The sequence below is a fragment of the Vulpes lagopus genome, chromosome 10 (genome assembly GCF_018345385.1).
Source record: "Vulpes lagopus strain Blue_001 chromosome 10, ASM1834538v1, whole genome shotgun sequence".
Lineage (NCBI taxonomy): Eukaryota > Metazoa > Chordata > Mammalia > Carnivora > Canidae > Vulpes > Vulpes lagopus.
In genome coordinates this window covers 81,938,882-81,965,857 of record NC_054833.1, presented here as the reverse complement: position 1 = coordinate 81,965,857, position 26,976 = coordinate 81,938,882, and the positions used below count along the sequence as shown (strand labels likewise).

The 26,976-nt window shown below is 53.0% G+C and overlaps 1 protein-coding gene across 1 annotated transcript; it reads left to right on the top strand.

Moving 5' to 3' along the window:
* Positions 1–849: 849 nt before the first annotated feature.
* On the top strand, positions 850–25,740 carry DMRTB1 (DMRT like family B with proline rich C-terminal 1). Its single transcript, XM_041773027.1, has 7 exons — positions 850–1,435; positions 3,079–3,284; positions 6,408–6,645; positions 6,956–7,096; positions 7,943–8,101; positions 24,795–24,872; positions 25,655–25,740. The coding sequence occupies exons 1-7, from the start codon at positions 850–852 to the stop codon at positions 25,738–25,740; spliced, it is 1,494 nt and encodes a 497-aa protein (XP_041628961.1).
* Positions 25,741–26,976: the final 1,236 nt, after the last annotated feature.

Below are 26,976 nucleotides of genomic sequence, written 5' to 3'. Positions count from 1 at the left end.
AAAAGACCTCAGAGTATCATACCTTTCTTTCAAACTAGAAAATGAATTAATTTAGTAGCATTAGAAAACGATGAAGTTTGTGCCAGTTTTCAGATGTACCAAGATTTGGGCTGCTTTACAGGCAACAACCAAATTCATGGCAAAGTTAAAAAGGATAAAAGCTCCCGCTAAAATATCCTGTCTAAAGCATGCTTTACCCTGGAAGCCATCAACAACAGCAACGCACCATTTGCCAGAAATGCATTTCTCTATCTTGCTAGTAGGGCACACCCTTGAGCAACCATCACACTGTGCTGAGCTCTTGAGAATATTCTGGAAGCATCACCGCGAGCCGCTGCTTCTCAGCAGGAGAGAGAAATGAAATCCAGCAGAAGCAGAAACTTTTGGAAGGAGAAACATGGTTTGCCCCCTTTAATGCTTTTCTCCTGGAACGGGTGTGTACGGAGAGGCCTGTTCCTCTGGAGCTTTAAGTCTGTTGGACCGTTGAATATCACTCCGCCTTTTTCGAAGTTACAGAAACCTCTTCTGTCCACGCTGTGGCGGGAACAGAAAGTTTGGAAAATTAAACGGGTAAGACTTGAGATAACCTGGACGACATACATGCAATAGCACTCCCCGAAGAATCTCTTCCACCCAAGCCTTTGCATGCAATTAACCAAGACACAGAAAGCCTCCAAATTTTGCACTCCAAAAAAAGGAGGGAAAATGCAAGGGTCCTGTGCAGTTCCCGGGACCGACGAGAACCACTTTGTTACAAGTGTATCCAAAGTCCCCAGCGCCAGAGACTTGTGGGGCGCCGCTCGTCCTCGCTGCACTCGCTCGGCAGCTCCCGGAGGTGGCGGTTGTGCTATGAAGGCAGACCCCGCCGGGCCGGCCGACAAGATGCTGCGGACCCCGAAGTGCTCGCGGTGCCGGAACCACGGCTTCCTGGTGCCGGTCAAGGGCCACGCGGGCAAGTGCCGCTGGAAGCAGTGCACCTGCGAGAAGTGCTACCTGATCACCGAGCGCCAGAAGATCATGGCCGCGCAGAAGGTGCTCAAGAAGCAGGCCTCCGAGGAGGAGCAGGAGGTGGCCCTGGGGGCGCCGGGGCCCGAGCTGGCGGGGGCCGCGGCCGCCGCGCCCCCGGGCCCCAGCCTCCGCCAGCTGCTGCCGGCGGCCGCCTCGGGAGAGCGGGAGGCAGGCCCCGAGGGCCGCGTGGCCGCGGGCTTCCCCGAGAGGCCCCCGCGCGGCCCGAGCCCCGGGCCGAGCGCCTTCCAGCCGGTCCTGGGCGGCCGCGGCCACGCGGGGCTGAGCGCGCGAGCTGCCGTGGCCGCGGCCGCGCCCGGTCCGCTGGGGCTCCCGCTCGGGCCCGAGGCCGCCGGCAAGGGCTTCCCCGGCCGCTTGGAGCTGCGCAGGCCGCTGCGGCCCGTGCCCAGCCCGCCGTTCGCCGACTTCGGTAAGAGTCCCGCCGCGGCGGCCCAGGCCCCCCGGGAGGGTGGTGCGGCCGTGGGCCCTCGGGGGGGGTGTGGGGGCGGCGGTGGGGGCGGTAAATGCTTTCCAGACGTACTCGGGTTTGGAAGCCCGGGGTTGGGTGCCATTTTGGAAAGGTTAAAGGCTAGAAAGAAACACGGCTGTTCTGGAGGCTCTTAACACGTAGCTGGCTGCGGGCCTTCCGGCCTTGAGAGAGAGAAAATGGCCCCCAGCGCCTGGGCCGTGGCTCCTCCCCCAGGAAGACGCCCTAGGGAGACGCGCCCCAGTGCACTTGCGCGCTTCTTCCCGCCCTTTTCTTGGGCTGGTGGCGCCTCCTTCAGGACGCCCCTGTGCGCGGGCCTGCTCGACGGGGCTGCGCCTGCGCACTCTTCCCCTTGCCTCCGCGGGAGGCTCCTCCCAGCCAACTTTGCGCGTGCGCACTTTCCCGGGGAGTGGGAGCGCGGTCTCTGCCCCCCCTGGAGAACAGTTGGTCTATTGATACTGCCTTTTTTCCTTCCCTTCCCGCCATATGCATAAATTCTTGGTAAATGCATGGTTCTTTATGTCTTGTCTTCACTATTAAAAGTACAGTTTCAAGTCACATACAGACTTGAGGCTCCTTTTGGGTGCAGACACGTGGGTTTTTTTTTTCTTTTCTTTTCTTTTCTTTATTTTTCTCTATGGCGGTGTGGTAGCACAGGAGGCGAGCTATTCTGTGGAAACCTCTCCCCGCTGTGCTAAGGGGATTGGCCTAGATGCCCTCTGAAGGCCATTTCTGCCTTCTGGGACATTCTAGGAGAACTCAGGCCTCTGGGAAACTAGAGAGGGACGAGAGACCTGAAACAGCAATTCTAGAAGATATCTTTCCACAGAGACAGTGCCTTTCTCTGTTCCATCTCAACAGGGACTGAGCACGTAACTGTGCCTGACACTAGTGATGAAGAAGTGACCGGGAAAGTCACATTTGTTGCCTTCAAGGATCTCCTCCTTGTGGGAGGGACAGCACAGATCAAGGAATCCCACAAATCAGTGTGTAGAGCTCCAATGGGTAATGGTTTAGTTGTGGTCTGAAGGAAGAGTAGGAGCTAGGTATTGAGGACTTTATTTAAGCACAGTGAGGTTGGGGGAAAAGCCTTCCAAACTGAGGGAACAGCAGGTGCCAAGGCCTTGAGATTGCTGAGAAAGAAGATGCGAGGTTACAGTGTGTAAGGAGGCCCGGGTGGAGGCAGGAACAAGCTCTCATGGGGCTTGGGAGAGCAGTGGGACATGGCTGAAGGGCTCTAAAAGCAGGGAGGATCAAAAGCATAATGGATGTGGCAGTTCTTTGTAAGTGGATTTGAGTGTTGTACTGCTACCTTTGTACAGGGATACGCTCTTTTCCCTAGTTCTGTGTTTTTATTTTTTAATTTAACTTAATCTTTAAAAAATATTTTATTTATTTATTTATTCACGAGAGACAGAGAGGCAGAGGGAGAAGCAGGCTCCCTGCAGGGAGCCCGATGTGGGACTCGATCCCAGGACTCCGGGATCACAACCTGAGCCAAAGGCAGACAGACGCTCAACCACTGAGCCACCCAGGTGCCCTATTCTGTGTGTTTTTAACACTTCCCTCGTTGCTTACCTTTTCAGGGCTCCCTCTGAGCGTCAACTCCGATTGTGTGGTGGGGCCTGAGTACCTGGAGAGAGAGCCTTCCAAGCTGTATCCCAGCTGCTCCAACATGCATTCCTACTGCCCATTCCCACTGGGCTACCAGGATGCATCCCCGACTCCGGGGATCCCCCTCCAGCGGGGCTTCCGGCATGTGTCCTGCAGCCACTTCCATGGAGGAGGCTTGGTAGGTCCCATCCCCCATTCCTTTCCTGGTTTTTCTTTATCCCAGATGCTGCTGCTGTTATTTTGGATCCTCTGTCCCAGTAAGTGAACTGAAGTACCCGTCTGTGCCAGGGCCTGAGCACTGGTAGGACAGGCACAAGACTGACCTCGTTCAGAGTGAACACGTGTAGGCACGTCCATCTGTGTATCAGCACATTGGCCTGGGCTGTCTGTGCTGTGGTATGTGCTTTTCAGAGCTAGGGGTTCAGGTAAGGACTGCAGACACATCTCGGGTACACCTGGGGAACAGCCACGTAGCACCACGGCCTGAGTGAGTGACCACCAGCTGGAGCTGGAAGAGTGCTCGTGAGAGAGCTTCATCTTGCTGGGTACCAGAAGGAAAAGTATCACTCCTGGAACCACACTGTTGAGGGCAAAGCCAGGAGCACATGTAGGTCCCCTGCCAAAAGATAGGGGTCACTTGAGACTTCTGGGGGGCTTTCAGGAAGAATTTAAGCTTAGTCTCGAAAAACATGGAAGCCTTCTTCCAAACACCTGTCACCTTAAGGAAACATTTGTTGAAAGAATGGACAAGATGTAATCTTTTTATAAGACCAGTGGTCATTTACTAACAGCTGTGTTCTTTAAGCCTGTGTTTTGAATACTGAGTACGTAAGAATCAGGCCGTCCCTGTTGTATGAGGTACAAGTTGGGGTGACCAGGTTTGTGGCCTTGGTTACCAGCTCCTTCCAGACCAGAGTGGCTAAAAGCCCTTTCCCCTTTGACAACCCTGAGGCCTGTCAGGACTGCAGAGGCCTGGGTAACCAGTCCTGATGGGGCCCCATCAGATTGGATCTGTGGGGCAGGTCGGTTCTAATGCAGCTCAAGTTCAGGGAAATGTAAGCCACCATTACCTTTCCTCCCTCCCTCAGGGCTAAAAGCCTAACCCTGGGTATTAGTTTCTCTTGGGTGGCCTGTAGAGAAGAGTGAGGACAGAGCATGCTTTTTTGTGAAAAGCAGTTGAAAAGAAAGGAATGCTTGATATTTACATACGGAGAGTTTTGGCTGCAGTGTGTGGAGCCATTGTGAGGCACACGGGGGACAGGGTCCCCACTCCTGCTGCAGCCCCAGCAGCATCTCTTCTGTCTGTTTTAGACGTTAAGTTTTCTAGAAGTCCTTTTCCATTGATTCTAAGGAAAAGCTTTGAAACCCACTGGTCTTGATAATTTCCAGGGTGCCTGTGACCCTCCTGTGAGCCATCAGGGTATGCTGTATCACCCCACTGTAGCATAGAGGAAGACGACTCAGAGAAAGTTAAGTACTTGTTCATGGTCATAGAACCTGGGAGTGAAGGACTGGTGTTCACATTACATAGCTGATCAGAACAGAGCTGTCACCCCAACTCTGGGGCCCTGGCACTTACCTCTGCTCTCCAAGGTATCTTTGTCATGAGAGGCAGTGCAAACACGGCCCTTGACTCTTACACCACCCCTGCCACACCTGAACTCTGGGGATGCTGGCCACCCCACTGCAACTCCAGGAGAGCACAACGCCTCCAGCCTTCACACAAAGAGAGGGGCCTCTGGCCAAGTAGAGCACGCACCCACCGTCTGCTCTCACAGAAGCTTGGATGGAGCCTGGCGTCCAGGGTGGAGCTCTGATTGACAGGCTTGCCAGACGGCCTTTGTTAAGAGTGTGATCTCAGTTGGTTTATCTGGGCCTGAGCTGCCACCACAGGCCCCAGGCAGGAGCTGTGATCCAGGGAGAGACTTGGCTGAGCAGCTTGGAATTAAAGCACTAATAATCCCCCTTCCCACCCCCTTCACGTCTGGATAGAGGATCAGGCATTTATTTCTGAAGCTGTTTCAAACCCAAGAGCCTATGAATTGCTTTCATCCTTGTCCTGCTGTCCCTCCTGACCAGGCTCTGAGATATTCCCCATGGATGTCCTCAGCCTCCTACTCCTATTCCTACCCCATTTGCTGCTGCTTCACTTCCTCTGTTCTCTTCCCACAAAACAGCACAAGCTTGGAGTTGGACAGACCTGGGATCCAATCCTACTTCCACTATTTCCCAGCCATATGGCCTGGGGAAGTCCTCTGATCTCTGAGGGTCTGACTCAGGTTGTCTACAGTAGGGGAAAACAGTAGGGGAAAGAGTACCCACTTCACAGGGCTGTGGACAGATTGAATAAGGTGTGATGCATGGGAAGTGCCTGGCAGGGGGTCTGGCACGTACTGGATACTTAAAGGTGGGCTTTCTCCCTTGTTAGAAAATGCAGACTGCCTCAAGGCTTCCGTGTGCTCATATATGACTCACCAGTGTAGGGTAGTGTGTGGGGTACTCCAATCCCTTGACAAAGAACACTTAAGAGCATGTAAAATACCTTATAGGACACTAGGGTTCTCCAAAACACAGCTTGTAAAGTGCTGCTCTGAAGTATCTGATGCAGAAGGAAATACTAGGACCTACATCTGATATGTATTACCACTTTTTATTACATTCATGTCTTTCTCTGTTAAGCTGTGAGTGGTGTGGCCATCACTGCAGATGCCCCATTCCAGCCGTAGGGTCCTGTAGCGTGAGCTTATCCTTTGGTTGCCGAGGAAGCAGCAGACGCACAAGCTGCCCACTGGAGCCGTGTTACTGTGGTCTCCCAGCTGCCCTTGCCTCAGTCACAGCTATGGGAATAAGGCCCCCGACTCTGGTGTCTACATCCTTAGCTGTACCAGGAGAAGGAACCACAGGGGTTGGGATGTGTTGGCACCTTCCCCAGCACAGAGCAGCCGAGCAGCCACAGGACCCACTTCTGCCTCTCACTGCCCAGCTCTGTGGCCCTCGGCCTGAAGCTTCACCCCACTGACACTCATCATTGCAGTGAGGATGGTGCTAGAACCTCCCTCCTAGGGTCAGAAGGGCTCAGTGTGACTATGTGGCTGTTCCCCAGGCGTACCTGAGATGCCTGAATTCCTTCTTGCTTTCAATCACTGGGTGGGTATTTGCTGAACACCCTGTTTCATGTACCCTGTGCTTAGGTATTGGGTCACAGAGGTGAATCCGCCCCTTTGGGAGCCCCCCATTTAGCAGTCTGAGGCCTGTCTTACCAGCCTGTCTGGCTAACCTTCTTCCTCTGGGCGCCATGCAGGTCCCGGAGCCAGTGGGAGACTTCCAGCCAAGCTACTACCCGCTGCCGCCACCGCCGCCACCTCCACCACCACCGCCGCCGCCTCCACCACCACCACCACCACCACCACCACCGCAGCCTCAATTTCTCCCACCAGGCTTCTTGTCTGCGCTCCACTTTCTGCCGCCTCTGCCACCGCCGCCACCACCGGCATCTTTCTCTCTCACCATTCTGTCTGATACAGACAAGGAAACCACTGGTAAGAGGGCCCCAGGCTTTCAGCTTCTGGGGAGCCAGGAGGACTTCCTGGAGGAAGGGGGCCTAATCACAAAGTGGATGTGGAGAGCAGAATTTAAAATGCATTGGGTCTGGGGATGAGCTCTTCAGTTATACCCCTCTCTTTATTCCATATGCAAACATCCAAAAGGGGCTCCCCAGTCTCAGGTGAGAAAACCAATGGAACCCTGAGAGGTTCTCACATATGTAAATGGGAGATGGCAGCGCTTGGATCTCCACAGAATTCTGTCTGGCTCCGGAGCTCATGCTGATCCCCCCACCCCCCTTATCAGGGCCTGTGGGCAAAGATGTGAAGGATGGCATTCCTGTGGTGTGTTCAGGAGACCAGCTGTGCCAGGCTGCTCTGGCTCAGCTGGGGCTATTCTGGAGAGGGAAGCAGCAGATGCTGAGGCTGGGGCAGCAGCTGGAACTGGGTGGGGGCTGCTAGGGATGAGTCCTCGTGGAGAGAAACCGGCCAAGAGCCAGGGACCCTGTCCTTCATTGCTCTGCCACTGGCGCAGTGGGTGACCTCAGGCCCTCCCACTCACTCGAGGCCTGTCTCCTCATCTGTAAAATGGGTCCTGTTAACAGGGTTATTGTGGTAGTCAATATTAGAGGTAAAAGTGCTTTAGGTTTTCTTACGAGGGCTCTTGCAGCTTTAAAGGTTCTAGGTTTTTTTTTTCCCCCTTTTAGTCCTTCCCCGAGGCTCCCTAGGAAAAGGAAGTGAGGCCTTCTGTACACACGTGCTGTGTGTGAGATGTCTAAATAGGCAGAGATGGTGTGTGGCTTGAAGCATGCTGGCCCCAGAGCCAGACAGTAGCTTTGTGACCCGCGGCAAGGTCATTCAGTCCTTGGTGCCTCCCCCTCCCTCACCTTCTGCAGAAGTGGGCTTAACGGCTCCTCCTCAGGAGGTGATTCTGAGGACCCATCTGAACCTGCACCCCAGGACGGCATTTGTGTTCATTCTCCCTGTTTCCTGTCATCTCATGCTGACCTGACGTTGGGAGGGCAGATCTCATTCCCCAGAAGGGCGCAGAAGTTCAGAGCCTCGGGGTAGCTTGCTCCTGGCCACCCAGCTGGCGACAGGCAGAGCCAGAGTGTGAGCTGGAGTCCGTGTTGGGGGGCTGGGGCTAGGCTGCCGGGTCCGGACACCTGGCCCATGGAGGGCAAAGGCATTCTCCGCAGGGGCTGGGAACCCCGAGAATGCCTGACCAAAAGTTTGCATCTGAAAGTAGGTAATTCCCCTGTTTGTAAATCCAGCCCCTCTTTGTCCTTCACAGATGGCCAGGATGCAGGGGTACCAGAGGAGCCCGGGGTGCCCGGGGTGCCTGAGGCAGAGGCGGGGGCCCTTGAGGCGGAGGCGGGGGCCCCTGAGGTGGAGGCAGGGGCCCCTGAGGTGGAGGCGGAGGCGCCTGAGGCAGAGGTGGAGGCGCTGCCCGGTGAGCCCAGCCAGCTGCCCTCCAGGGAGCAGTCCAACTAGGCCCTGAAGTGCTTGGGCCAGCGGGGTGGGGGTTGCGGGTGTTGCAGCAATGATGTTCTTATCGGGTTTGGGGATGTGTAGGGAGGAAGGGTAGTAGTAGACATAAAATGGCAGTTTAATTTCCATTTCAAGACAGGAGGGGAGGAAGGTGATTTCTAAGGTTCTCTCTATCCAGAGACGTGGGATTGACCAGGAACATGGAGGATGGTTAGCAGGGGAGGGCCAGGGCTTTGAGGATTGGGGGGCTGGTGGAAGCTCACATTTAGGAATGAATTTAACTGAGTCTGGGTTGTGGTGCTGTTAGACTCACTCCCAGATGCGGTCTTTGATTTCCTCGGGCCCGCTCCAGGACAGGAGGCACCATCTATTTCAGCCTTCTGCTTCCGCCTCTGCTTGGTCCCAGCTGGGGGCAGCACAAACACTGAGCCCCAAGCACATCCAGGTGGTTTGTGTGGGCAGCTGGGACCGAGTGCTGACAGCAGGTTCTACAGCGTCCTTCCCTGCTGCTCTGTCTCTTGTGAGGGCTGCCTGGCCACTGCCTCTCGCCCCTTCTCCAAGGGGCTGCACCAAGCATTCTGACTGCTGGGGCTGCCTCCTCTCCTCTCCATAAAGTTTAAGCCACTATAGGTATCTTTTCTGGTTAAAAAAAAAAAAAAAATCTATTAAAGTTTGACTATTTGATATTTTTATAGTGATTGCCAACTTTAAAAAGTAGGCTGTTTGTAAGCACTGATGCAGTTCTCAGAAGAGAATGGTGCTTCTAAATCATCTATGTATCCATTTCTTCTCTGGGGACAGTTGACTGTTGAAATAAAATAAGCAGTGGAAATCATCGTGCAAGTTTCATTTTCTTTAAGTCCTTGTGGAAGGTGGTTTTGGGGAGAGCATCTGGGCTTGGCAAGTCCCTCCCTGGCTTACCTCCCCTTTCCCTGTTGCCAAGGGAGAGAGTTGGGCCAGGCTACTAGATTTCTGACTGTCGTTGATATTCCCACCATTTTTCTTAAGCAGTGGAGACCTTTTGAGGACATTGCAGACACACAAGATGCAAAGATTTCTTTTAGTTTCCCTCTGTGGGGGTGGTCAGAAGTTGGGATCTCAACTCTATCTTAAAGGTGAAAGTAGGCATTCCTGGGGGGTGGGTGCAGAAAGAGTAAGGGACCTGGAGTGAAGGATTCTGGGTGAGACACTGTCCTGTCCTCTGTCCAGGGGCAGACTGGCACTCAAACAGGCCAGTCTGCATGCCACCTGGCTTGTAGGCAGGGGTGTCCCAGAATCCTCCAGGACAAGTGGCAGGATGATCGCTCAGAAATGCTCTCTGTTCTCCCAACATGAGTGTCCTGGCTGGGCCTTGGCCTGCTCTGTTGGCACTGGAGCAGGATCTAGTCCTAGAAGGTTTCTGTCCCTGCTTTTTGGGCAGTCCTAGCAGGGCCGACCCAGGTACTCTGAGGCCTGCAGGGCAGCATTGTCTTGTCTCTGCCTGATGCTGTGACGTTGGACTAGCCTGGCTTTGAGGCTGAAGCCCCCCAATGCTTCCTGCATAATAGCACTGGTCCTGTCTTGGGGTCCACAGCCCTGAGGAGCCCTGGGTTCCAGATGGCCTCACCCTGTCCCCCGTCAGTATGGCCAAGTAGGGCTGGATCAGTGCCCCTCCATACTCCTTCATTACACTGCTTTATCTTAGACTCCCTGTTTTGAAGATTTTCACCCAAGCTGCATTAATCAAAGTATTTGTGATCTGCAGTACACAGGTCTGAGAGTCTGGCCACATGGACTCCAAAGCATTCCAGACCGGGGCAAGGAAATAGGATGTTTATTCAGTCTGTGGGATTGAGAAGGGGCGCTCTGGAGGCTGAGAAGGACAGTGTCCTGTTGCTGAAATCTGTGTCCACAGAACTCCAGGGAGGGGAGGAATGCTCCGTTCTCCTATAGGCCTGTGCTCTGACTAATCTCTGGAGCCTGGTTAGCTTCTTCCCTGGGACCTTGAGGGTGCCAGCTGCAGTGACAAGACAGCCACGGGGCGGGGTTGGAGACCTGCTTCCTCTCTTCCCCCCTGGTGTGAACCCCGAGCTCCGACAGCCAGGGCTCATCCTTTCCTCATTCTCACCATGCTAAGATCAGGGGACCCCTGCTCCCTGTAGCCTTTCCAGTCAATCCATTATGCCCCCTGAATGCCCTGTTCCATCCTGCGGTCCTTCAGCAGCAACAGCCTGAGGCTGAAACACATCTGCTTGCGTTGCTACCTTGCTTGCACACCTTCTATGGCTCCCTACTGCTCTGAGGCCAACATCTTCAAGCCAGTCGGCCTGCCCCCCTCCAGCCTCCTCTCACCGGCTGGCCCAGCACAGGTCTTGCAGGGGTAGAGTTGGCCGGGTCCAGGCAGAAAAGGAAGGGAAGGGAGAGACTGGCAGCCAGCAGCACTGCCCGGCCCTAATGACCGAGGCTTGGCCATAAACTGAGAGAATGTTCTGGAAGGCAGCAGCTGGCGGGTCTGGCCTGACGCTGGACGCACTGTCAGGGCGCCGCCGGGAGAGGGCGCGCGGCAGCGGCTAAGGGCGGGGCCTGTTGCCTAGCGACCGGCGGCCGAGAAGCGCGCAGGTCCGCAGCCCGCTGGGCGGGAGGACCGGGTTTGCGCAGCGCCGGGCTTGCAGCGCCCCCCAGAGACCTGCGATCACCCCGGGAAATCAAAACGATGAGCGAGGCTAGATGGCACACCGCTTAGCAACCCTCTTTGTGCTTGCCTGCCTGGGAGATAGAGGCCCTTCTGTCTTTGTCTGCAGACGCCGGCCCCAACCCCGACACCCCCGCCCACCCCCCACCGTGTCCCTCGGCTCGGTCCTCTCCTTTCCCTCCTCTCTGCACTTTGCATGTGCCGAGTCGGTTACCTAGACTCCTTCCTGGGTCACCTACTCTTCTCCTACTTACCTTTTCAGACCTAGCTCCGCTGCCCCCCTCCTCCAGGCCCCTTAGCCTAGGTTAGGAGGCCCTGTTAGGGCCTGTCCGGGCCCTCTATCGCCGGCCCTCTTCTTGCACGGATCCCACTGTGTAGATGTCCCTCCCACAAGTCTTGGAGCTTCCTGGAGGTAGGGACAAGGTGCCATTTGCCCCAATGTGGGCTCAGCATTGGTTAGGCAAGTAGTCCTGGAGTGCCTGCTAGAGAGTGAATGGCTGCATCTCGGGGCCACCGTGTGCGTTTGGGTGGAAAGTTGAGTTGTCCTGTCTCTGGCCACAAGGCAGCATCTTTCGCCTTGTTTCCAGGCTGGGATCCCCCACAGGGGGCAGAGGAACAGGGCGTCAGCCTTCACTGAAACTGTACTGTGGCCAAGCACTGCACCCCTTCCGTCGTTAAATCCTTGCAACAAACCCGGAAAGAGGTGTAGTATTATCCCGATTTTATGAAGAAAAGTGAGGCAAAGAGAGGGATAGTGATTTGCCCAAAGTCACACAGGTTTTAAGAGACCAAAGAGGTGCGTGCGGAGGGCCACATACATCCCTGGGCACCAGTTACAGAGTTTTTAATATCCATTTTTTCCTGAGTTACTACCTTCAGGTGTTTTGTTTTGTTTTTTTAACTATGTGAATGCACCCTAGTTTCTGAGCAGATTGAGCGGCCTAAGGACGTGTTTGCCTCTTGAAACCACTGCCCACTCTACTGACCACAGCACACAGAGCCCTCTGAGAAAATGCTAATGTAGGCATCATGGTGATCAGTGTGGTCTCCAAAACCCTCCTGGAGAGAAGCTCTCCCACCATGCTGCCCCTGGCTTTCCTGGAGAATGGGGTTGCTCTGCACCCTTTTGCAGACAAAACACACAGGGCAGGGGACGAGACCCTCCTGCTGCAGCTCTGGAGATCCTCACAGCTCCTTCTACTTCTGGGTGCTGAAGTCTTGGCGGACCTGGGCCCAGGTTCTCTTACTGAGGAGCTGCTCAGAGACCCTAGATGAGTTGTGGCCTCTTCTCATTGGCCAAGGCCCAGGGTCTTCAGGTCCTGCTCTTCCTCCTTGCCTTCTCCTAGCCATGTGCTCTTGGGCACATCACATCTCCTCCCTTTGCCCCCCTTTCCTCCCTGTAGCATTGGGTGTGCTGAGAATGCAGAGAGCTCTTGTGTAAAATGCCACCTCTGATTACCACCCCTCGGTGTACAGTGTATGTGGTACCTGTGTTGTTGGATGATTGACAGCAGCTGCAAAGCCCCATGGCTGTGACTCTTTACTTCCTGATGCTCCCACTGCACCAGGCATTATACTGAGCACTTTCCACAAATTCTGTGAATTCTCACAGCAACTCCCCCAGGCAGGCACCATGATATACCCATCTTATACCCAGCGAGACTGATGCTTACAAATGCTAGGTTCTTGTGCTTGGCCATACTGTCTATAAGTGGCAGAGTTAGGGTTAAACCTGAGTTCCACCTGAGTCTGGAGCCACCTGAGTCTGGAGTTCCTAACCACATGGTGCTCTCCCGCTCCCCAGCAAGGGACAGCTGTGAGTCTCAGGGGAGTTGTGGTGCCTCTGGGGACTTACTGCCCACTGCAGTGCACCCAGCCCAGCTGGTCTTCAAGACAAACAGGCTGCACACAAACAGCAATCCAACTCAGTGCTCTCACACAGGAATGAAATCATTAAAATGTTTTTTTTCCAGACCTTTTAATTCATTTTGAAAATGAACAGGGAAGCATGAAGTCAGTTTTTAAAGAAATGAGTATTAATAGCATATTAAAATTTTAATCGAAATCCTTTCACAAGGCTGCTGGGAAATTTATCAATAATAATGCTTGCAATTCACGTGTAACCTAGGAAATAGTTTTGATTTTTTTACTGGGATAATTTCTTTTTCATGCTCATTTCTTCATCTCTCTCCAGGAGATGTTTATTTGTTTTTCTTTAAAAATAATTAATTGTGAATATAAGGAATGCATGGAAATCATACACAATTTATAAGTATAAGCCAGAAACAGATTTTTCCCCCATCTCTGTTGTCCCTTCTCATTTCTCTCCTTGGCGATGTCCTCCTTTTTTGTTTGTCTCCTCCCAGAGATAATTTGTACAAGCTTTATTTTGTTTAATCTTTAATTTTGAGATAATTATAGATTCACATGCAGTTGTCAGAAATAAGAGAAATCATGGACACTTGACCCAGTTTCCCCCAAAACTATAGCACTAGATCACAACCAAAATATTGACATTGATACAGTCCAACCAATTTATTCAGATTCATTTTTACATGTTACATTTGAGTTAATTTTTGTATAAAGTGTTAAGTTAGGTTGAAGTCTTTTTTTTGCCACTGATGTCTAAGTGCCTCTAGCACCATATTGTTTTTACACCTTTGTCAAACATTAATTGGGCCTACTTGTGTGGGTCTATTTCTCAGGTTTTTAATCTGTTCCATTGATCTGCTTTATTTATTTATTTTTTTAAAGATTTTATTTATTCATGAGAGAGAGAGAGGCAGAGACACAGGCAGAGGAAGAAGCAGGCTCCATGCAGGGAGCCCGATGTGGGTTTCGATCCCGACACTCCAGGATCATGTCCTGGGCCGAAGGCAGGCGCTAAACCGCTAAGCCACCCAGGGATCCCCCGTTGATCTGCTTTAAAACACACACACACACAAATGGTGGCATCTGATCCACGCTGTTCTGCTCATTTCTCTTTTCATTAACGCCAGATCAAGGCTTCTGAGTCTTTTTTGAGCCATGGATCCCTTTGTCAGTCTGGGAAAGCCTCTGACCTCTTCACAGAGCAGTGCTTTAAATGGATAAAATAAAACATATAAGGTTACAGAGGAAACCAATTATGTTTAATATACTTGTCAAAATAGAGAAATACATTTGTGGTTTAGTAATACATGTATTTCTTTACTAATGCATTAAATAACAAGATCAGGCGGTGGGTGTAATCATTATTAGTAGTTTCAAAGTCGTGATGTCATGGATGTGTTTGACATACCTGCAGCAACTGTAAAGCCATAGGAGAAAATCTGTGATTTCTCTGGTGACCAGGTCACTGCTAATTCTTCCGGGGTCTGTGGCCAACACTCATAATGGAAGGAAACACTAAATTCCAGTTAGAGGTTAGCAAAAATCAAGATGCAATTCTTCCCCCGCCAAGTTCACAGAGCCCTTAATTCTCTTCCCGACCCCAGTAGTGAACGTCTGCGTTCAAGTTTGGAGAGCCTCCCAGCTGCCTCGTTCTTGTTAGCAGCTGTGTAGTATTTCATCGAAGGGATGCCTCTTCACTTACTTAACCAGTGTCCTGCTACGAGACTTTGAGGTTGTTTCCAATCTTTTCCTGTGACTGTTAACTTGATTTTATAAGTATTTTTTCCTGCTGGGGTTTTCTTCCCAAGCGGGGCTGTGCAGCTGACTCCTTGGCATGCAGAGCCCCTCGGCTGGTGACACATACACAGCAGATCTGCAGAGGGCATCCTGGCCAGCCGGCTCCAGCCTTCACCCCCTTCCTTCTGAGGGCTGCAGGGCATCCTTCACTCCTGTCCCCAAGCCCCAGGCTCGGGATCCCACTCTAGCCCTGGTGAGCCAGTGGGTAGGCGGGCTGGGGAGGGTTCCCCGAGCTGTGGAGCATCCTGTGAGCAGATGTACAGCTCCTCTGAGCCTTTGTGCTACATTTTATTAACAGCAGATAGTAAGATGCTAACATTCTATCATGTCAGCTCTTGCGTTTGAGCTAGCACAGGCATTGGCCTGTCAGTAATTAGCTGCTGGGTGGTGTCTTTTCTTCATCTTTTTTCTTTTTATAATTGGAATCAGAACATCTTTCTTTCTTTCTTTCTTTTTTCTTCTGGGTAGTAGACACAGTCCATGGAACACTCTGTGTGGACTTGGCTGTTTTTCCACATTCATGGGCAATTAATTCCCAGCTCTAAGCCAGTTCCCCGGCAAACACTGAGTTGCCTTCTGACATCGTCAGCCATTTGCCAAAACAATTGCTCCCCCTCCCCCTACGTGGGAAAACAAGCCATAACACCTCAGTTTGAAATGTGTGGAACATACCTGGTTTTGAAACCCTGGCTATTTCACGGTCAGTCTGTAATTAAGACAGTGCTTTTGAGCATCTGGCTTTTAGATTTTTTTTTCCAATTTGGAGTAAATTTTTTACTACCGCAGTATATTAACATCAGTCATGGGGTGATGTCAACCACCATCTCCAACATTTGCAACAGCCTGTGTTCTGATGCCAGAGTCAGTAAGCGTTTATCAGGCACCTCCAGTGGGCCTGGCCTTGTGCTGCTCCTCAGATGAAGTGAGTGTTTCCCTCCCAGATCCTGACCTGGGCATCCTAACACCCCACCTAAACCCTTCCCTGGCTCCCCACTGCTCCAGGACCAAGGCCCAACTCCCCAGGCCAACCCGCAAGGCCTTTGGAACCCACAACCCAATTGACTCTTCAGAATCTTCTATGCCTTTAGTCCTTGTTGCACTAGAATTTCCCTAAATGCCTCTAGGGCTTGCTGGGGTAGTGTTCTCTGGCTAAGCCAGTCCCCTCCTTGGACCTCCACCACCTCCGAGGGGGCTGCTCAGAGTCCCATGAGGAGTCTAGTCTTGCTTGCCTTTGATGCCACGTATGGCCTGCATGTCATCCTCCAAGACTTCACGTCATTTACTTGCCTCTTTTTTGGGTTCATTACAGGTAAGGTTGACATCTAACTTACCCATTTAAGTCACCAGTCATGACCTTGTGGCCAAATCCAGTGGTCAGTTCGCTGTCTTCTATTCCCTTGACCTCCTCACACATTTTCACACCTTTCTTTGGACTTCCAGGACACTCCTTTCTCCTCTGTTCTTGTCTCATGGCTGCTGCTCCTCCATCTGTGGCCACGTTCCCCTCTCTTCTCTGCCTGCCTTCTGGTAGTCAGCACTCTCAGTCACGGGTTAAGGGCTGCCTGAAAGTGATGTACATGCCTGGGCACCTCCAGCTGTCTGAGACTTTGGGCCAAGTACGTTCTGGGAGTCCAAGGGATGTTCTTCGAAGAAGAGCCTCAGGTGCATTTGGATGCAAAAACACGCTGAACTCAGGAAGGGCCCGAACATGGAAAAAGGGAACCTGGGCAGAGCTGGACATGATCTGCTATGTTGCAAAGATGGGAAATGAAAGTTCTGTAAGAGAGTTATGGGGGCATGAGAGTGAGCAGCCTACCGTGATGGTTGCACCACCGTGCATGCTCAAAAAAACAGTGAATTGTACACTTGAAACAGATGAATGGTATGGCATATGAATTCGATACAAGCAAGCTGTTATTTAAATTAAAAAGTGAGAGGGGATGCTCCTGGTGGGAGACAGCACCATCCACTGGTCACTAATGAAGGCACACTCCCCACACACTCATCGTATGTGACAGATCTGCTACCTCACAGGCTGCTAGCTTCCCACTGGTGCTGTAACAGAAACTTCAGAAGGCCGCCCCGCCATCCCTGCAGGCTAGCTGCTGGGTGCAAGCCCACTGCCACAAACTTATCTCTCTGTTAATTGCATTCCTGGGTTGGAGGCCATACAGTATGGCATGCCCTGGTGGTGGATAAAACATTCTGCATGGCCACAGATGGTGGTCCTGCCGGAAGTATCCAATAGAGAAGGCAAATCTATACCCACATTCCATGAGGATTAATCGATGCACTCCTCATGTGATCAACTTGCCATCATCACAATTCCCTGGGGAATGGTGCCCAAAGTGGGCAGCATGGGCCTGTCTTATTGGCAGACTGGGCACTCAACAGTGGCAGTAGCCAAATCAGCTTTTGTAGGGCAAAGTTCATGCTGTTAAGCCTGTGAGAAGCCTCTGCCATAACAGAGCCTTAGCTGTTATGGACTGAAGGATTGTATCTCCCAATAATTCATATGTTGAAGCCCCACCTCCTAGTGTGGCTGTATTTGGAGATGGGGCCTCTACTGAGGTAGTTACGGTTAAATGCAGTTCTAAGGGAGGGATCCTGATCCCATAGGAGTAGTGTCTTTATAAGCAGAGACACCAGAGAGCTCCCCCGCTCTTCCTTTCCATGCACACCAAGAGGAGAGGTCATGTTAGCATACAGCAAGATGGCACCACCTCCAAGCTTAGGGAAGAGGCCTCGGAATGGTACCCACCCTGCAGGCACCTCGATCATGCGCTCCCCAGCCTCCAGAACTATGAGTAGTGAAACTGTGTTGTTTAAGGCCCCTACTCTGTTTTAGTAGCCCGCGCAGACTAATACACCTGCTGCCATGGTCACTTTGTTATGAGCCCCCTGAACGAGGACAGGACTAGCTGGGGAGAGAGTGGAGCTGACCTCCAGAGTCATCTTGTCCCTGTAGTTCACAGAAGCCTCTTTCTGCAGTGGCTACCCTCTGGTGCACGCTTACATGAGATGAGGGCTTTGCACCTTGCCTATTTTGAGAGGCTGGGCCACATACCCAACTCCTTGTCCTCCAGCTTTCCAATCTTGATCTTTACAAGTCTCTGAGCAGACGGCTAACCCAGGAACCTCTACCCATGGATCAGTGTAAATGCAAACAAGCCTCAGGCTATCTCTTCTGCTGAAGGAGGCAGTGGGGCACCACTTGAGGTTCTGCCCATGGGATGGGGCACCTGGGTGGCTCAGTGGTTGAGTGTCTGCCTTCAGCTCAGGGTGTGATCCTGGGGTCCTGGGATCGAGTCCCACATCAGGCTCCCTCTGAGGAGCCTGCTTCTCCCTCTGCCTGTGTCTCTGCCTGTCTCTCTGTGTATCTCTCATGAATAAATAAAAATAAAATCTTAAAAAAAAAAAAAAAGAAGTTCTGCCCATGGGAGACTCTCCCTTCATGAGATTTGGGGGCAGCCCCAAGTGGGGCTGTGATTCACCTCCATCCAGTCTGATGCACACTCATTTGTCAACATGGGGCTCCCAGTGGTTTCCCTTCTGCTGACTGGCCAAAGGGAATGCCCCCATAGGCAGTTAACAGTTCACATCCATAGGGATGTCAGAACACCAGTAGTAGGTTCCATGGCATCAAAGCCACACGTTCATTTCATTTACTTGTGCTTCCTGGACCTGCTCCCGCCCAGTTCTGTGCCCGCCTCCACCATCAAATGCAGGAGTGCTGCTGCTCACACCTAGCTTCACGATTTGCAGGAGTGTATCCAGTCCAGCGTGTTCGTTTTCTATTGCTGCATGACAAATTACTAGGGACTTACTGGCTTAAACAACACCCACTTATTATTTCGTAGTTTCTGTAGGTCAGAGACTGGGTAATTAACACGACTGGGTTCTCTGCTGGGTGTCTCACCAGGCAGGAATCAGGGTGACGTTGATTGCCAACGTCAATCAACTGCAGTGCCATCTGAGGCTTAGGGTCCTCATCCAGACCCATCCAGGTTGTTGCAGAATTTGACTCCTGACAGTTGCAGCACTGGGGTCTCTGTGTCCCTGCTGACTGTTGATTGGGACTCACTCTCAGTTCCTAGAGGCCACCCTCTGGACGTCAGCACATAGATATCTCCCAGAATGCTAGTTTATTCTTCAAAGCCACCAGGAGATTCTCTCTCCAGTCAGCCGGGACAGGGTCTTGTATAACATGATCACAGGAGTGATTGTTGTGTCCTGCTGAGCCTCAGCAAAGGGGGATCATGCAGGACGTGTAAACCAGGGGGCAGGACCCTTGGGGTCATTTTAGAATTCAGCCTGCACAGGGCACCTGGGTGGGTTGATTGGTTAAGTGTCTGACTCTTGATTTTGGTTCAGGTCATGATCTCAGTGTCTTGGGATCAAACCCCATGTCGAGCTCTGGCTCCACGCTCGGAGGGGAGTCAGCTTGAGATTCTCTCTTTCTCTCTCTCAAAAATAAAATTTAAATGGAATTCTGCGTGCACACCTATCATCCTATTGGGTCCCAGCAGGAAACAGCACGCTCGGATTGAGGTAACTTAAGGAGGGGTGTCAATAAGGGAACTAATAGAAAAAATTTGGTAGGCAGTAGGAAATTACAGGTTAGTGCAGTAACTGGAGAGCTTCATTCACTGAAGAAGGGCTGAAGAAATGTGAGGACAGAGCAGCTGGTGGGACCTGGAAGGAGACAGCCATATAGAGAAGTGTGCTGTGATGGAGCAGCGACCTCTCTCAGGGACACCCTGGAGGAAGGGGCCTGGGACAATAACTGTTATGACTCCCGCCTGCTCCCCACCCAGGCTCCTGCCAGGGCTCCTCGATGCTGAGCTCAGCCAGAAGCCAGAGGCAAAGGAGCCCCTTAACACAGTCCCCACAGGTCAGCACGGGGCAGGGAGAGGACAGCGGGTAGGGAACATAGGCCCAGGAGGACATCCAGCCAGCAGCTCAGGTCACACTGCCCTCGGGTGTCCAGTGGCTGTGGGCTCCAGGCTCTCCCAGAGCCAGCAGCCAGGCTGGGCTGCTTTTCTAATGCAGAGGAGCTGTCAGTAGAGGAGAGCAGGCCGGGCCCCGGAGCTTCAGTGGTCTGTGCTGATTCTGTGGGGCTCCAGGGATCCCACTCCACCCCACCCCAACCTGCCCTGGCCATCCACCCTCCGCTGGATCTGCCGGGCCACAGGGCCTGGGTGCCAGGGCAGCTGGCACCGTAATCTGCACACGATGCAGAGCCTTCTTTTACTTCAGGTCCATCCCAAACTGGCAGGCATGCCAGTTCCCCAGGAAATGGCCCCCAGGTATGGTGTAGACAACTTCCAAAATTCAGAGAGACCCCTTCAGTACTGAGCCTTTTACGTAGTAGTAGTTGGTACGAGGTGTAGCCATGTCTTTCATTTTAGCGGTGATATTCCAGAATCTGGCTCCTCCTGCCCTCTGGTCTCCTCCTGGGAGCCAGAGATTGAGGGAACCCAGAGGATGCTGTCCATGGGGTCAGCCCCTCTGGACACAAAGTGTGGAGAAGGGAATCTGTGTGTGAGGTGCACGGGGAGAGTAACCAGCCCACATCTCAAACCTGAGTGCAAAATAGAGCTCTCACTTAACAACCAGTGCTGGTCCCCCACACCCGCACATCGCCCCTTGCATTCCCACATTGCCCCTGGCCACCCCATATTGTCTCCTGCACCCCCCATTACCCCTGCACCCCACATTGCCCCCTACATCCCCACATCACCTTTGTACCCCCACATCACCCGAACCCCCACATCGCTCCCTGCACAGTAATGACAGTGGCCTCCTAACAGGCTGGTTAGCCTCCCTCTCCTCCCCACTCCTCTGTTCTTCACAGAGTGATCCTTGCAGAATAGGAATCAAGTCAAGTCACTCCCCAACCCTGAAGTGGCTCTCATTGCTCCCCAAATAAAATCCCAATCCCCGGGCCTGGTCTCTGAGGTTCTGGATCAAACGGCTCCTACGCAGGCTGGTCCAGGAGACAAATTCAGCATCGGTCCATGCATGACCACTCTGATTTGATGTTTGTTTCTTTTTGATAATGTGACAAGTGCCCATGAATCTATTGCTCCAGACAAGCGTCCTCCGCCCAGCCATCTGGCCCCCAATCCAGCTCTCAACCACCTCCCCAAAGCCACGGTCACCAGCATCCTGATTCCCAGTGCCTCATTTGCCTGCTTTCCTTTTTTTATTTCATCACATCCATATGTATTCCTCAATGGTTAGTTTTTTAAAGTTATTTTAGGCTATTGTCTTTGGAGCAAACTTTTTTCACTGGATGTTATATGCTCACACTCATCCATGTTTCTGTGGGCTGCTGTAGCCCATTTGTTTCACCCGGGGTGATGCTCCCGATGGCGTCCCATGCTTCTCACACTCTCCCTCCTGCTGGCACTCGGATGTGTGGGTCTGGCTGTGGGCCAGCGTTGCCCAGGTCCCTACTGGTCCACCTCTCCCTTTACCATCTACCACTCTTCCCCTCACCTACCACATGCCAGCAGACTGGCTTCTTTGTACACACACCAAGCTCATCCCCGCCCCAGGGCCTTTGCACCTGCTATTTCCTCTTCCTGAAGGCTTTTGCCAATCTGGCTCCTGTTTCTCTTTCTGGTTTCAATGCAATGTTATCTTTCAGATGTCTGTCCTGGCCCACCTAAGTCTACAACCCTCCCTTCCCAGGAACTGTCTCCACGGGCCCATGGTCTTGGGCAGCTCAGGGAAGGATGGCTGGAGCACGGGGGCACAAGATTAAGAGAAGCCGTTCAAGGGCAGATGCAGGAAGGCCTGGAATGCCGTGGCAACGAGGCCTGCACATCTTTGCTCTCACAGTGTGTTAGGATCAGCACCCCCAAAAGAAGCCTAGTGCAGCCAGGTCCTCCTTCAGGCGGACCTGAAGGATGTGCTGCTGCCACACATGCTTGAATAGAAGGCAAGGGGGTCTTCCCCCCAATTTATCCCTCAGAAGGGAGGGAGGTGTCTCATATTTGAGTCTTCACATGGTTTCACGCACTAGTTCAATTACTTTATTTTGAAAAACAAAGTTTCGGTTGGGAAATGCATAGTGTACTAAATGAACTCCGGTGTTCTGGAAGATTCTGAAGGTTACCTGAAAATTGGTAGAAAAGAGAAATGGAGGACCTTACCAGTGGCAGAGCCTGGTGTGACCTGGCAATCTTCAGAAGGGGAAATGGAGGCCTGGGTTGCTGAGTAACTTCCCCAGGTGCAGGCCCAGGCCTGGAATACGCCATCCCTGCTTCCTAGACCTTCAGGCTTTTCCAGGACAGTATGAAGGGAGAACAGCAGGCCGGCCGCGAGGCACATGAACTCTCTCTGCTCTCTTGGCCTTTTTTTTTTTTTTAATGATAGTCACAGAGAGGGAGAGAGAGAGAGAGAGGCAGAGACATAGGCAGAGGGAGAAGCAGGCTCCAAGCACCGGGAGCCCGACATGGGATTCGATCCCGGGTCTCCAGGATCGCGCCCTGGGCCAAAGGAAGGCGCTAAACCGCTGCGCCACCCAGGGATCCTCTGCTCTCTTGGCCTTAAAGGTAGAAGCAAAGCTGTGCGCTTGGGGTGAGGAGATCGGAGTTCTGATCCCCAGCTTCCCCACTGGCCAGCTGCCTGCGGGCGCATTGCCTCTTCTCAGGGCCTCGGCTTCCTCTTCTGCTGGGCGGACATCACAGGAGTGTCCTGTGCCAGGAGGTTGTGAGGGTCCAGCTGCTGCAGACTGGGGAGGCCCTCAGTCCTCAGAGCAAGGAGCTTGCACATGAGGGTGCCCTGGGCTAGGGGGTCGCGGCCCCTGACTCCGGCAGCCCCATGGGGCAGGGTGGGGGCACCCTGAGGGTGCCTGCAGCGCACTGGGGAGCAAGGGCAGGAGTGGGGCTGGAGGCCCAGTGGGTCTGAAAGCTCTCACCATGGCTGCATGTGTTTGCCACCACAGGCCCTGAATGTCTTGTAAAACTCACAATTTGTTCAAAAGAATAAACAGCATGAAAGGGGGGGGCTTGCAGAGCCTTCATCCCTGGCTGGTGGTGGGGTGGGGAGCAGCTCAGAGGCTGGTTTCCATTTAAACCAGATTTGGAGGCATCTGTTCTTGCAGAGCCCTGGGTCTGGGAAGCCCTGCCTGGTACAGACTGTACACTCGGCTCTGGCCCTGGATGAAGGACACAGGCCTCACTTTGTCCATCTGTGGAGCAGGGATAACAATAGGATTATTATATATGCTATAGGATTAATGTACGCAAAGTACTTAGAAAGTATCCAGGAAGGATGAGCTGTCATTCCTGTAGGAGACACCCATGGACATGTTCTGTGATGCCCAGAGGGATCAAAGCCAGGCAGAGGAAGCCTGGGACCTGTGCGACCGGTGACGGGCCCTGGCCAGCTTGAAGAGACAGAGGCATCCTGGAGGAGGGGACACTACTTTTCTAAACATAAATTGAGGACAGTGTGGACAGAGATGGACCCTGGCAGATAAACAGCACATGTGATGGCTCTGAGGTTGGAAAGAGGTCTTCATATTCGAGAAACTAAAAGAAATTTTCTGGGGCCGAAAGATCCAGGGACCAGATTACACGAATCATGGGCTGCCCTTAGAGGATGTCCAAACCAGCCTGGGGCATCACAGAAGCCTTCCTAAAGGAAGCGACACTCAGGCTTACTGTCAAAGAAAGAGAAGGCATTAGTTTGTGAAAGAGGGAGGAAAGGGAGTTGTAGGTGGAAGAACAGCAGGTGCAAAGGCCCAGAGACCCAAAGGAGCAGAGCATGGTGCGAGGCAAGTCTGGCCAGCTTGTTGGGTGAATGGGCTGAGAGTGGGAGAAAAGGTGTCTGTTGGGTTCAGCAACAAGGGGTGAAGGGGCAAATGTGAGGCAAGGAGGTTTAGGAGTGAGTACTCAGGCTCTGAAGGGAGGACGGAGATAGGAAGTGGCTGGTGAGGGCAGGAGGGCTGTGCGTGTATGAAGATGAGCTGAGAGCATCTCTCAGTGCCCACGAGACAGGAGCCGAAGAAAGGCTGCAGCTGGAGGGCGCAGGGGACAGGGCGTGGAGGAGGGGGAGGTTGTGGGTCTGTGGCCAGTCCTCACCATCATATGGTGGGTCTGGGGGAGCAGGAGTGGAGGCCTGGGGAGGGAGTCTGGGACATAGGAGAGAAGGGGATGGGAGAAGGCTTGCTGTGAGATCCAGGACAGCCTGTCACCGGCGCCTGCACAGGGCTGGCCCCTGGGGATGTCTGGTGTGTGAGCACTGCATGAGTGGAGGGGTGTGGAGCCGGGAGAGGGGGCCCAGGCCCTAAGGCTGGGCGGTCCTGAGGATGGGATGGGAACTCCAATTCACCCTCGGGCTTGGCAACCCTCCAGTGGTGCTGGGGGTCTGGGGCAGGAAGAGCAGCTGGGAGTTGGGGGGAGGGAAGGAGGAGGACAATGGAGGCAGTGAGGGGAAAGGTGACCAGAGGACTCTGGGACCTGGGCAGGGGTAGGGGGCCAGAGGGCTGGCTCTGGCTTCTCTGGTTTCCCTGACTTTGGAAGCCCTCTCTCTAGGACCAGCCGGTGCAGGATGGTGTCCCCCTAGCACCCCTGTGCCTGCCCCTGGGCACATGTCACAACTGCCCAGCGTCTCTAGGTGGCCCCGTGTTTTCTGAGGCCTGAGTTGGGGGAGATCAGTAAACCTCCAAAGTCCCTCCTCATTAAATGGCTTGGTTGTATTCAAGAGCTTGTCCAAAGTCTCGTAGTGAGTGCAGGGGGGACCCAGGTCCCTGGCGCTCCTCCCCCAGAGACAGCCCCCTGCAGCCTGTGGACCCTCAGCCTCCCCACCAGTCTTTGATTAGGAACCAGCCTGTGTGGCCTCTGAAGGAACAGCCAGGAGGGGGCACCACGACCCAAGCCCAGCAGCTGCTCCTGGCCTTGCTCCTGGCTCCTTATTTAGTCAGGATTCTAAGCCGCTTTTCTTCAGTTTACCGAGGTTTGGGGTTCTCCTGTCCTTGAGAGGACGCTGTAGGACCCGCTTGGGTTCCCTCCCAGTCTGCCAGGGGCTTCGTGCCAGCCCTGCTGGGGCTCTCTGGGCCCGTTTCCCCCTGGTCTACGGTGGGGCCTTACTCGCTTGGGGGGTGAAGGAAGGAGAGGGCCCCCAACTGCCTGGATTCCCCCTCCCAAGTGGCTGTGACCCTTTGCTTGGCCCGCCCACCTGTGGGGACCTCTGGGTCAGGTCTCCCGAGGGCTCTGGGGCTGGATGCAGCCAAGCTCAGCAGCCACCTTTAGGCTCCTTTCTTCTTTCATTCGCTGACACTCCCTGCCCCCCTTCTCAGTGCGGGGACCCCCACCACCCTCCAGCGCCCTCGCCATCAAGAAACCACTACCTGTCCAGCTGTACCCGCCCAGCAGAGGTGGGGAGCCACCTTCCTACTGCAGACCGGGCCCTCGAGATGTGACCAGGTGCCATGACTTGGGAAGTTCAGGGAACAGTGTTCCAGACAAGAGGGAACAGCATGAACAAATGCCTGGGAGCAAGAGGCAGAACTGAAAGATTGAGAAGGGAATGGAGGACGGGAAGAGGCCCAAGGCTCTGATATGGGGGACCTGGGGCCTTGCTGAGACTTTGAACTTTCCACTAGGGATGGGGGAGCTTGGAGGTCTCTCACGGGTCTGCAGTCGTCCTTTAAGATTTTATTTATTTATTTATTTATTTTTAAGATTTTATTTATTTATTCATAGGCACAGTGAGAGAGGGGCGGAGACACAGACAGAGGGAGAAGCAGGCTCCATGCAGAGAGCCCGATGTGGGACTGGATCCCAGGTCTCCAGGATCACACCCCAGGCTGCAGGCGGCGCCAAACCGCTGCGCCACTGGGGCTGCCCAGATTTTATTTATTTATTTGTTTGTTTGTTTGTTTATTTATTTATTTATTTATTTATTTATTTATTTATTTATTTATGGACACATATAGAGAGAGAGGCAGAGACACAAGCAGAGGGAGAAGTAGGTTCCTTGTGGGGACCCGGATGTGGAACTCCATCCCAGGACCCCAGGAGCACAACCAGACACTCAACCACTGAGCCACCCAGGTGTCCCTGCAACCATCCATTGATTTGAAAGTCTTCCACCAGCCTGGGGGCTCCCATTACTAACTGGGTGAGCGCCCCCCCGACCTCTAACACCATCCCCTAGTATTGAGCTGCCCCCGCTGGAATGTGGGCTGGGAGGGGGCCCGGGAGACAGTGGTGGGAGCTGAAGCAGCAAAAGTGGGCAGTTGAGGAGGGGGTGGAGGGGCCAGGGAGGAGGGTGGGTGCCCAGCAGCTGATTTGTTTTAGAGCAAGAGGCTCTGGGCTGCTTTTCTAAACTGCTAGCATCAAAGGCTGCTTGGAAACGTGTACAGAATAAGGTGGAATATTATGGAAATTGTCTCCTCTGCTCTGTGGCCTGGGAATTCACGGTCATTGAGAAGAATTTCCCCTGGTCCCATATTTTCCCCTCTTTGAAAGTAAAGCTTTTGGATCAAATAAATGCAAATACGTTTCTTCTGAACTCGACTGGCTTCAGCAGCCATAACACAAACGGACTGAGCTTTCTCCAAACCATCCTTCCAGCATCGGAGGGTCAAGTCCTCCACAGACTCAGTGTGGTAGCATATTCCAGTCCTTTCCTTTCCTGTGCCCATCACTTCCAGTCACGGGCCCCCAGAGCTGCCTGGGGGACCCAGCTCCACCCTAAGCTGGCCATGCTAGATACTCACCCAAGAATCTGTGTCTTCTGAGCTTCTCCTACCAAGAGGCATTAATTAAGCCTACTGCTCATCCGGTTCTGTTTTTCTCAAAGTGATACAAACATGCTGTTTCGGGAAACCAAATAGTACACTGTGGGCTGCAAACAAAAATCGCCAGTCCCCGCATCGTCCCTCTCACCCAGCCCCACTCCCGTCACCACCTTCCAGAGGCAGCTCCATTCAAATCCTGAAGCCATTTCTGCCTGTTCCCTTTCAGAACTTCTAAACAGTGTGTTAACCGCTCATTCCTGACGCCTTCCTCTGAGATACTTCTCTTGGCTTCCTGGGGAGGGCAGTGATGCTCTTTCCTCCGCTGCTTGCACACTTCCTTCTTCCCGGGCTCCCAGTAGTTGAGGCACATACGTTTTCATTAAGCAGCTATTCTGGATTACTGTTATCATGACTACGTAACTGTACTCAGTTCCTCCAAGCACAGTACTCTGAGGACTTTTTTCTCTTACTTTTACGGTTTTCTGGAATTCATTATGACCTTGTTTTCTCGCTTATCTGGTTTTCTATGTTCCTAGTGCTAATTCTTCCCAAACCACCTCCTTAAAATTTTATTTAAGTAATCTCTACATCCAACGTAGGGCTTGAATTCACAACCCCGAGGTCCAGAGTCGCAGGCTGTGACTGAGCCAGCCAGGCGTCCCCCTTCCTAACCCTGCTGATAGCCACCCCCCCCCCCCCTTATCCACATGGCCAAACATGTCAGAGCCCTGCTGCA